The 12,624-nt window shown below is 41.5% G+C and overlaps 1 protein-coding gene across 2 annotated transcripts in view; it reads right to left on the bottom strand.

The window, feature by feature from the left end:
• LOC141017450 (low-density lipoprotein receptor-related protein 8-like) overlaps positions 1–12,624 on the bottom strand; it is a 94,915-nt gene that overhangs the window by 35,846 nt on the left and 46,445 nt on the right. For both annotated transcript variants that reach the window (XM_073492176.1, XM_073492177.1), the window contains exons 4-5: positions 12,006–12,134; positions 1,760–2,149 (exon numbers count right to left, since the gene is read on the bottom strand). In XM_073492176.1, the coding sequence (XP_073348277.1) occupies positions 1,760–2,149; positions 12,006–12,134 (519 nt within the window). The remainder of the gene's footprint in view (positions 1–1,759; positions 2,150–12,005; positions 12,135–12,624) is intronic.

Genomic DNA, 12,624 nt, shown 5'->3' with positions numbered 1-12,624 from the left:
ATGTGTGCACCGCACATCTTGATAATGAATAGTGGGACTATCTGGGCTTCGCACTCTGGCTTAGTTAGACAAGAGCTTCAGGGCTCTCCCATCAATGACCAGCAAACAGGAAAAACCGTTTTATCACAAGGCCCCATCTTCACAAGGTGTTTATCAGCAGAAACACATTCTTTACCAGACACATTTAGAAAAAACAAACAAACGCCAACTCCTTGCAGAGTGGAAATGTGCTAAATGATAAAGTAACACCTCAGAAGAGGAAGAAAATGTTATTTGTTGGGATTTTTTTCCATTCTCATCCAGTCTCAAAGCAAATAGATATCTTAACACAGTGTCCACACAGCGATAATGTAAAAAGAAAACTGACTGTCAGTGTGATTACTTATGAATGTGTTGGAATTTGATTGGTCTGAAGTATAATACACCTTTACACGCTACTAATTAAATATTCAGTAGTATAGCATATGCAGAATCAAATAAAGAAACACTAACCCAAGCCTAATATGACCTTAAACAAGATGAAAAGCCACAGAAATTTCAACAAAACTGCTTATCGCAAACAAATGTGTGTCAATATCACCCTACATACTGATTGTAAAGATAATGTACTATATACCATTAGTCATAGCATACTTCCTCTTTAAAGTTATAAGTATCTTACTGACAGAAAATCACGCAATGTGTGTGCCAGCAGCGTTATTATGGATCCCACTACTTTTCTTCTACTACCACTACTCTGCCTATGATTGGTTGCCCTCCGTGGTTGGGTTGGTTAGGTTTAGGCATGAGGAGTGAGATTCGTTAGGGTGAAAGGATATCAGGTTAAGGCCGTTGTCACACAAATGCAAATGCAGGTGAATGAAAATCTTCCACCGGTGCAGAGTGTATGCATAGAATAGAAGTGAATGGAAGGCAGATGTTGATTTTGCATGTTTGACTATGTCGTAAGCCAGTCAGAGGCAGGGTAGAGGCAAAGCAGTAAGTACCAGCCAATCAGAGGCAGAGTAGGGCAGGTCTTGGCAAGACAAGCAATAGGTCTAGGTCCTAGATTCTAGGAGACACCTATTGCAGCGGGATTTAACGCAGAAGTGATTTGAGTACTTTGCCAGTTGTTTGTAAGTCCGTCTGTCTGTCTGTGGTCTGATTTTGTTAGTCTGATAGCATCACACCCGTGTGAGTTGCAGTAAGGAAACTTCACAGGTGTGTAGTTGACTTCAAAACAAGCTCAAGTTTGAAGATAAGTGGATCAGAATGTCAACATATTGCAAGATGGTCTCTAGTTTGTTTTTCAAAATTATCGGCATTTTCTTTGTGCTTTGCATAGTGGGACAAGAGTGTACATCAACAGCACACTAAAAACAAGCATTATTAGTATGCATAGTGTTCTTTTTGAGAACACATTTCCAGTCAAACTTCATTGTCAAAACCTGCTTATAAATAACATGGAACTGAGACACAACTACAGCCTCATCACTCAGAGAACCACAGCTACATTTGTATCATTCTCTATTGTCCTTCAACACATTTACATCTTCCACATGTACAGAAACCCTTTCAGACAGAGCAGCATTGTCCTGCATCAATGTAAGCGGCGAGGACAGCCTTTTCCAAGATGAATAGAGAGATAGCTTTGGTACAATAGAGAATGTATAAGCTCATTTTCACAAAGAAAACATAAACATGGGTGCACATAAGCGTACAATGAGGTACAATAGGGAGCGGGGACATTAAAAGAAAAGTAACAGAAAGAGAAACTCACGGCAGTCAGACTCATCAGACTTGTCTTTACAGTCTGGATCTCCATCACACTTCCACGTCAGCCGCACACACTCCCCATTGGCACAGCGGAACTCCTCAGCAGTGCAGTTTGCCCGGCGGTTAAGCAGGTACGGGACCCCGTCACCGCCACATCGCTCCGGCCCTTCGTCTGAACTGTCGGAGCAGTCCGGGTCTCCGTCGCAGCTCCACATGAGCGGCACACACTCGGAGGTGTTACAGCGGAGGTGGTTGGGCCCGCAGGTCAGAGGAGAGGTGCACTTGAGCTCATCGCTGCCATCTCCACAGTCGTCGTCACCGTCGCACACGTACACAGAGGCCAAGCATTTACGGTTGGCGCACATGAACTCACCGGTTGGGCAGGCTTTGGCATCTAGAGGACCGGCAGAAAGGAAGAATACTCAGAAACAGAGTGCCTGCATCTTCTGTCTTACTGTACAACTGTACACTGAAGCAGGGGAGGTGTAACATTTATTTGGAGTTTAGTTTGGTCAATATGCTGTTAACTCTCCCTTGATTGCTGAAAAGTGGAATTTAATGAACGTGTTTAGAGGCCTGTGCTTTAAAATCAACTGAGATGTAACATGCACACCAGAGGTTCAGTTTTCTGCTCGCAGTAATATTAAAGTAGAATCTTAAAACATTGGCTACAGCTGTAGGTAGATGAGACACAGTAAGGCCAGAAGTGGAAAACCTGCTGGCTTAAAAAAAGCTGTGATAGAAATAGAGTTTCTCAGCCAGGTCAAATATTGGTATTATAACTTGGGAAGAGACAGACGGGAGGTGCTGGACAAGAGGAGAGGGGATGATGGTGGTTATCACAAGGAGATGGTGAGAGGTTTCCTCTCCTGTGGAGCAAAAGATAATAGAGCTCTCTCTGCCATCAGGCGGTCCTTCTCATCTCTCTCTGACGGACCCCTATCATGGTACTTCCTTCTCTCTCAAAGGATCCCTGTCTGTCTAGTGTGTATGTTATTTCTCGTCTGCTCCCTGGCTCATCTTTCTCTTGTATATAACCAACAAGGACACTTTGGTTATCCATAAACTAGGTATGTTCCAGTAAGGTCTGTACACTATGGTAAAAATAAAAAAATCATTTTGTGATTATTTTGACAAATATTACAACCTCGATATGACTCCTGTGGGTATGGTAATTGGTAAACAATCATTCCAATCATTTCAGTCATGATGATGTGACATTTGGTAGAGTCTGTACCACACAAACATGTTTTCTTACATCTGGAGAACAAGATTTGTGGGCCAACACATCTCTGCAGCGCTACAGTACTTCTTACTATGATATTTTGACACACATTTTACCTTTATCAAAAAATTGCAGCTCCTGCAATTTAGATATGGCACCTGGCTGTATAGCAATTTCAATAATATTTCAATAAATTTTGCAGCATTATAGAATAGTTTACCTACAAATGCAGACGGTAACTACGGTGGAAGTGAAGTTGAGAAAAATGGCACAGGAGGAACAACACCTACAAACCAGATGTTCCTTCAGCTTTTGTTGTCCATGAACTAATCAAAAATAAAACACATAAACCTGAACATTTTTAAATGTTTAGTACATCTTTTGAATGTAGCTTAAACCCACCAAATTATATAAATTATATACAGAGGCTTAACCTAGCTTGGAAGGCAGTTTTCCTATTCTGCTCACCAGGGCTAGTTAGCAGTTAGCAAGCTAGTTTATCTGTTGTTACTTTTTTGCACAGTTATGATTCGCTAATGCTTTATTTAGGGGCTATCACAAACTCAGTTGATAAGATGTTAAATCACCAAAATCTATTTGTAGGAAACAGGTGGGAAAACTGGGTAAATTAGCATTGGAGGTAGGGCTAGCGGTCACACCAGCCAGCTTAACTAGCCAGAGTGCATTCACAGCAGTTTGGTTACCTCTGTTCTGTAGTTGCTGCAAATCACACATTTCTAACTAAGGCATACCATCAGTCAGATTTTTTAACTCTTAACTCACTTCTGACTAAATACATACGCCTACTTCATGTGTTTTGATTTTGTAGTACTGACCTTGATTCTTACCGCATTAATATGTTTCCATGCAGAAAGGAGAAGTTTGTACTGTACAGTACCTCTCCTCTTCACAAAGCCAACCTCAAGGCTTATGTAAATCCTTTTCTCTCTATCTGTCTTGCTACCTTTTCCAGCTTCCTCCATCTATACTCATGTCTGGCCAAAAGCACTCAGGCTGTGAAGAGAGTCAGAGCTCCCACTGTGAGCCCATAGCGGCACAGGGGCCAGCACAGGAAGAAGCTGAATTTGATATTTACACAAACCACAGGGAGTTCAGCTTCAACACCACTGCCTTTGGCAGTTAAAGCTGGTAACAGGAATGGGTCGCTGCTTTAAAACATTTTACACAGAATCAGCACTTTTTAAAAGTGGTAGTATATTGTCAGTGTCCTGCAGGAGAAATCTCACATCTCCCACATGGTCACATTGAAGGTCTGGTGCTAGAGTCCAGATTTTATGTGCATACACAGTTATTTTAAACTGATACTCATTTGTAAATCAAAAGGTTGATTACTCTTCAAAGCTGCTACAACAACCTTTCATTTTCTGTTGACTGCGGCCCCCGTGGGCAAAATCGGTATGAGCACCACCGCCTCCTGTCATTATGCTCTTGATCTGTCTGGTGTCCAAAATGAGGCCTGTGGACCAAATTTGGCCTGTCATAAGGTTCAATTTGGCACCCCAGTTATTTCTATTTAAAAAAATAATTAATTAAGTTTTACAAAATTATAATGTTAATGCCAAAGTGACACTTAGTGAAGGAAGTCAGCCAAGATAACTTTTCAGATCCTGGAACCATTTTTGCATTGTCACAATACAATACTTTAAGTATTTGCTTTTGGCCCATAGCTCACCATTAATTTTCAGTTTTGGGCCCCCAACATTAAAGCTTTGGGCACCCCTATTCTAGTGCGTGCATTTGGAAGTCAGTAAAAGCAACAAATTTTAATACTATTTTTCTTTTTTAAAGAGCTGATTGCAGGATGCATAACCATGAGGCCATGCATCTATTGTTGGCTGTGTAAGATTAGTAACTGTAATATGACGATGGTGAAATAAATAAAGTAAACTTCGTTTTAGCTTTGTCGCCATTTATACATCTAGGTTACCTATAGCTAACAAATTCTGTTTCTGTCTCAGAAATAGTAATTTTGTTGAGCTGAAGCTGAAGTTATCAACATGCCCTAGTACTGTTATGCCCTCATAATAGTCAGTAGCAAAACATAACTCAGAAGCGAGGCCATTCAGAAGTGTCTGCTGCTGTACCACGAGACGACAGAGTATCCTCTTTTACCAGACTCTTAGACAGCTCAATTCATCCTCATAACTCCTTTCAAAATGTTCTGAATATAAATTATAAGCATCAATGTTTCACCATCAGTTGAAAAATAATGAAAAGCTCAGCAGTTGTCCTCGGTTTGCTGTATGAGGCTCAGACACTAGAAGTAATCAAATCAAATCAAAAACAGCTTTGGAAAAGAGAGAAATCAAATATCACAGCAGAGTGGAAAATTATATGCATTCCCACATGGTGAGTTTAACTGGGTGAACACACATCACATGCGAGATAGTGTCCCAATTACCGTCCTATGTAATTATACCAGATGTTAAAAGCAATATCTATTTTCTCCATTAGTGTTGACATAATTCACGGGTACTGTCATGACTGCCACAGAAGGACGGGGAACGCATCCGAAACCAGAAACAAGTGTTGTGGATTCAGTTCAGTGAAAGGGGTTTATATTCATTAATATTAAACAGCTTCCATCTGACTGATGTGTTTTATAACTACTGTCCCTGTTATGCCTCTACCCTCACTCCATACTAATTTGGAGCTAAATTATTAAGGAGGTTCAATAGGCATGTACATTATTACACAGGGGGCACACCATTAGTAATGTACATGAGTGGCTTGGTGTAAATAGGACGCTCATGTACAGAGAGAGACTTTGTTTTCCACTGAGGAAATACATTTCAAGACTTTTGAGCAACTTTGTGCCCACAGACTGCCCGTGTATAATGTTGTACAAGTCAGTGGGTTTTAAATGATAAATAAATCACAGAGGAACCCAAAGTTTCACTCAACTCACAACTTTTAGATTTATTATCCATCTATTTACATAATTTGGTGTGGCTGCTTCAACAAAAGCAGGGAAATAACATACTGAACACCAAATGGATATGTATATGTATATATGGATATGTTGCATGTACAGTATATAATGTATAATGTATGTACACACATAGAAATTAGACATACTTTAGTTGCTGTAATGCACACTATGCTCAAGATAAAGGTTTTTATTTGCGCTCGAGGTTTGGTTCTGTCAGGTTGTTCACCACTGTGGTCCACACGGAAATATCTCAAAGACTACTGGATGGAATTCATTAAAATGTTGCACAGACATTCATGATTCACAGAGGATGAATCCTGACTTCAGTGATCCATTGACTTTGACACAATCATTAGGTTGACACTGGTTGTTCACAGTGAAACAGCGCACAAATTGTTGCAACTTTGATGCTCTCCTAACTTTATCTCTAGTGCCTAATACTTTGGTTTATGACCTGCAAAACAAATGACATTCCCATCACTGTCAACTGTACTTTGTATTTAATGCAAATTTTAGCACTCTAACATGCTTAACTTGGAAGGGGAACACGCAAAATATTATTCTGGCTAAACATCAGTGAGTCAAAACAGAGCCGCTAGCATGGCTGTAGACTCTTATTTCTATAAACATTTCGGCATTAATTAATTCGGTGGTGTTTTTTTTTTTGTTTTTTTTTAATGGAAAGGTTTTTTTTCTGTTAGTTTTAGATCAAAATTCATCAACACAATTTGAATAGACGATTACTAAAAACATCCTGCAATTACTGTGATCAGACCCTTTTCAAACCAATCTGTCCTATAACCAAGTTCTAGTTGGACACAGTTTATGACTGTGCTGTTTACTCTAAACTTATGTGAGCTTTCTGAAGTTGTTAAAGGACGATAGCAACTTTGCTAATCTTGAATTTTACATCTCAGTTTACATTAACTGCAGTTGTTTCTTAAAATTTTCTCCAGACAGGCTTCCTTGATTCTTTTTGTTATCAAAGCAAATGCAACTTCTGTTTGCTTGCCATAATGAATAATACATTAATAAACAGAAAATATACTATAATGACAACTACTAAAAACTCCATTAATATTTTAAATTCACCGAGAGATTTACTCTCATTTCTCATTTTGAATAGCCCATTCCTTTTTTTTTAATTCCTTGAAATAGAGAGCCTCTTCTATGACTACCACCATGGTAGTCAGAAGCTGGCAGCGTAACCCACTTTTACTTTTTCTGGCAGCTTTGGTGATGGGAGATTGTTGCCCGCGGCAACCAGTGGCTCAGAATGTAGAGGCAGGAGAGGACTGGTCACTCTACTCACATAAGCATAGTGCTGATGAGTGTGTGGTGCGTGTGAGTGTGTGTGAGAGAAAGAGAGAAAAAAGCTAAATGAATTAGAAATAAAAAAAAGGTAGAAAGAGGATAAATGAGATGAAAAGAAAGACTTCCTGGTTTTGTGTAAGCATGCAAAAACAGAGCTGTTTATATTTTATCTGCACACAATTACGTCTGAGCACATCAGTCACTGTCTGTGTTTTAACATCCTCTCAGCTTCCTCATAGATATTCATATATGTAAAGTGAGAGGGCAGTCCAGAACTGTCCGCTCTGCTCACAGAGCTGAAGTCCGCTGCAGCTGCTGCAGCAAGGTCATTAGGACGCACACACACAACATCCACTAAAGACAAACCTAGAAAGGTAGACATGCGCACACACGCACGCATGCACGTGCGCACGCACACACACACACACACACACACACACACACACACACACACACACACACACAGACTCACACAGACTCACACTGCCTGCCAGTTCAGATTGGGTCACAGTGGCTCACCAGGGAAATAGTTCAGTGACTGACCTTTCCTGTGATGCCACACACACACACATTTACAGAGAAAAGCCAGCAGTAATAGAGAAGAAACAACTCACTCATCTACAGCAACAGAAAAGGTAACAGAGGACAAGGCAGGAGTCAAAGTGTAGAGAGTCTTTTAAGACTGAGAAGTTAACAGCAGGAGGGCAAAAGAGACACTGAACAAGTGCTGAGACTTTTAGCTAAATTAGCACAATGAAATCAGGAAGAGATGTTGTCAGTTGAAGTAAACTGTGTGAAAACTCTGCTGTTGGAGGGTGCACAGTGTCTGCTGGTTCAGTTGCACTACAGGGGCAGGGAGACAGCTGTGAGGAGTGCAGGAAGTAATTGTTTCCCTAATACTATCCAAGCAGCTTTAAATATGAATAAAGACAATGAGCCAAAATACAACCTCACAGAAATATTATATGCACACACCAGGCAGTCAACTCAACCTGACACTTATTGCAAAAGCAAACACAAATCCAGACCAGCTCCTGCGCTTCACAGTAGATCCCAGCAGACAGGCGTGCTCAGGAGAGATACCGGTGAGTAAGTGCACATTAGACTCCACATCGCTGAGGGTTGAGGACAGTTCAACTTTCTTGCAAAGCCTCCCTAGAACTGCTGCCTAATGTAATGTTGATCAGGGAAAGCTTCCTCTGGTGAGGGCTAGATTCTACTTAATACATAATTCAACATGTGGATGACTCAATTAGCAGGATGCCTCGGCAAGATTTGCTTTTTCAAGTCTGCGGTGGGCTATGCACTCTATAAATTTCTACTAATAGCAGAGCGTGCTGGGGCTAACTAGGTACATTCAAGCTCTGTCAGTTTTAGGAGTGCAAACTCCCCATCACATTCAGCAAAATACAAGTGAAGTGTAACGGGAGTTTGAGCATTTTTGCTCACAGTTAGTGGGATTGAGCTTGAGCATGCTCACAAAAGCATGAATGGGAAAGACGAGATAGAGAGCAGGTTCCCGGTGTGCTTTGACAACTCATTGGTTCGGTGCAGTTCCAACCAAATCTGGTGCATTTGGTTGGTTTGTTTCGGTTGGTGTGAGCACTGACATTGAAACTCTGGTGAAAGAACTGTGTGATGGTGGATTTGTGGCACTTCTATGAGCTCAAGGGATAAACTAAACACATTTATGAGTTTCTTCTGTTGATCATGGAAAGTGTAAATGAATCAATCTCCCACTTGTTTATCCAAGATTAAGTGAAAATGGGTTTGGACTTTGAAGTTCATGATTAAAAGTTGAGTAAAACAAAACAAACAGTACTGGCACACAGCAGCCATTTTCCCTACATTAAATTTCTGGTGGAAAAGACCTCATTTTTGTCCTCAGTTTCTCCCTGCTCATCATTATTTATGACTAGCTGCAGAGACAACTCATAGTTCTGATAGCCAACTATTACCCTGTCAACTTTTTTGACCACCAGTGAGAATAAACTGAGCCACAAGGTACAGTGGCATAGAGCAGGAGTTGACGTGACAGTCACTGGAATAAACTTTTTTTTGTTGCCTCCAGCACGTTCACACAGCACCACAGGATGCCAGGTCACCAAAACTGTCCAATACATGATTTATGTGTCAGTACATTTGAATTCACGGCTATAACCCGTGGTTCATTTGTCACAGGTCTAAACAGGGAACATTTCAAAAATGTGAGGGGGAAGATAGAGTGTGAATGATGGTGTCTGAAGTCTTTTGAAAACATGTCACAAAGCTGAGGAGGTGTGCTGCAGGAGTATTCATCGCTTCTGTCAGAAAGGAACATGAGAAAAAAAGATTTAAATGTTTAAAGCTCTCTCTGCTGATTTTTTAACCTGTGCAGAGAGCAAATACCCCAGACCTCCTGAAACAGGCTTTACAGACTATTGAACGATGCATGTCGATGCGTGCTTCAGTGTGCTGAATTAACTGCACCCAAAGATGATTTGGAACTACATTTGCTGCCTCACTCTCTGAGATTTGCAGCTGAGCCCTTGCTGGCAGGCAGGAGCAAAATGCATTCGGATACATACAGCAGCTTTATTGTCGATTTTGTCTGACCGCTGCTGCACCGTTTTACACATTTAAACTAATTCGTCTTCTCCCTCTAAACCTCAACATTCAGTTAATGCTGCTTTGAAGTGAATTCTCCTGGTGCCCGTGTGCCAACAGCTAGCCCGCAACGAACAGTCAGACGTACTCAGACCGATTGGTGATTTCCACCACTTCTGCCTCGCCTCACTGAACGACTGTTAATGCGAAAGATCTAAAGCCTTCAGTCTGCAGCACTTAAGAGTGATACAGCATGCAGTGTTTGACATATAAGGCAATTATTGTCCGTGCCCAGCTTTACTTCCGTTAGCTATAACTTCCTTTTAGTCTGCATTCACACAGGTTGTGTAATTTAAACTTTTAACCATACAGCACACTCAACACTGTGATGATTTGACAAGTCTGCAAAACATGGATTATGCTAAAGGAAAGTGTTTTGAATGCAAATGTTTTTCTGTTGTTCACTGCTATGATAGCCAGGCATGGTAAGAACAGTATGCATAGGGCTAGGGTTAGGCAAACAACAACTGAGCCTCACGTTTTCATAGAGCTATATATACATCGGACAACACCGTGCAGTGGTGTGACCATTGGTATTGGAAGTAAATGTAAAGCTGTATGATCATTCCTTAGCTCTATGAGCTGGACCACCACCATAACACTGTAGAATCAATGCTTGTCACCTTCAGATTAATCTGCAGTGAGGTAACATTTAAAAGCTTCTTCATTCAGATATCTTTCAGGCTGGCACTGAGCCTAATCAGTCTTCAGATAAACTGGCCTGAGCAGCCCTTAATAGGCCTAATTTGCGATACTATCTTGCACTGTTCTGTGTTGGTGTCGGAGTCAGCTTGTCCCTCCTGGTCAAACTGCGCAACGTTTACCTCTGGAGGGATTTTGGCCTTTGCCTGGATGGGCGGCAGCCTGCTGCTTGCCCCCATGTCACAACTGAGAGGCTTAAGGCTGCCACATCAATACAGACATTAGAATGAAAAGGGGATTAGCACAGGCTAGACTGGGTCTCAATGGACAGCGCAGTGAAAAGCCATCTAAGCTAGGAAGGCATTAGATCTAAAGTCAATGGAATCACTACCACTTGTGTGTGGGGCCACTTTGAGACGGGGAGTCAATGACAGGCCACTTACAGGCTGATCTGGCAAAAGTGTCTTTAGTGCACAACAAATTAAAAGTACTTGAGAGGGGAGAGGGGACATATCTATTTAAGAAGATAATTTTCTCTGATTTATGTTTTCAATTTATGCCAAATTGATTTGGCTTCCTCTAAATAGAAACTCAAAATGATGTGTATTCTTAACAAATAAACATGAATTCACAATCCGAACACCCACACACACACACACACACACACACACACACACACACACACACAAACAACTAAACAGGGAGCAGATGTCTCTTAATACGAACATCATTTATATAGGATAATAAAGAGATGGCTTTTTTTCTCTCTCTCCCTCTGTGCATTTGTCGCCACGTGCCGTTTTGCACAATCTTCAAAGTCTTCTAAACACCACACCCCCTACAGCTCTGTTGCCTCAATCAATTTTTTCTGACGTGAAGAGGCAAAGGGAGAGAGAGAGAGAGAAAAGACGAAGCTGATTCTTCACGGCGCCTCAGAAGTAGGGCAAGGATAGTCCCTGCAGGGGGCGGGGGGTGGGGGTATTGCACGGTTGAGTTGTCTGATTGGCTGGGTAGGAGGTGATGTCATTTTTGATGGTTGTGAAGGCCTTGCAGTGGAAAGGCTGGAGACTCGAGGTTCAAAATGTGATAACAGGGACCTCCAAATACGAACAGAAAGCTGCAGATATCTGATGTTCCACACCAAAAATCACTTCGCATCAAAGAGGACTTTGTTGTCGAGTGCAGCTGGCTTGAAACTCAAACCTCACTTGAAATCCCTCTAATCATACGGAGTGTTCCCTGCTGTGCTTTAATGTCTGAAGCTTCAGGATGATGAGTGCGATCAAAAAGGATAAAAGCCAATAAAATACAAAAAAGTAGGAAGTATTGTTCTACTGACTGTGAGCCTCATCAAGTCATTCACTTCTGCATTTTGAATTAATGTGAGTGAGCAGAAACAATGGCGCATGTATTTATTTAAGGTCATTTCCATTATGGTGGAGAACTGACAGCTGACTTCAACAAACTCACCAGAAGCGCAGTCTTCCTCATCCGCCCCGTTCTCGCAATCCTTCTCCCCGTCACATCTCCATGACAGCGAGACACACTTGTTGGTGGATCCCCCACAGTCAAATTTCTCTGGGGGGCACGTCTGTTTGCCTGTGGCAGAGATAAAAGAGATAGGGAGATTACTGCAGTGGTTTTATGGTCCCCATAAAGACAGCAACAAAAACATCCACAAGACACCGCTGGACTCGATTTCTATCGCCCCCACAATGCAGTTAAAACTCGTCCAAAACTCCACCACTCTGGCCAATTGATTTTACTGTCTGGACTGCCTCTAAAGAGACATGCAGAAAGATCATGAAATACAGCGAATGCACAGTTGGCTGTAAAGCAAAAGAACAACTCAGCCCCCCTCCTTCTTTTCCTGCCAATCTGCTCTAGTTGGCACGGGGTAGGTTTGATCCAGATTACACTGCGTTTAATATGGTGCCTGTTGTTAATTATGCATCTTTGCTTACAGTGCAGCCTAAAGCCTCCCGGAATGAAATCAAAGGGTCAGCCGATGTGGCAAATCATTTACCTCTTTGATGGTTTTTATATTATGTTCAAGGACAATGGTCACACGTACCCCCACAGCTCTGTC

This window comes from Pagrus major, chromosome 21 (genome assembly GCF_040436345.1).
Source record: "Pagrus major chromosome 21, Pma_NU_1.0".
Classification (NCBI taxonomy): Eukaryota; Metazoa; Chordata; class Actinopteri; order Spariformes; family Sparidae; genus Pagrus; species Pagrus major.
This window is presented reverse-complemented; position numbering and strand designations above follow the sequence as displayed.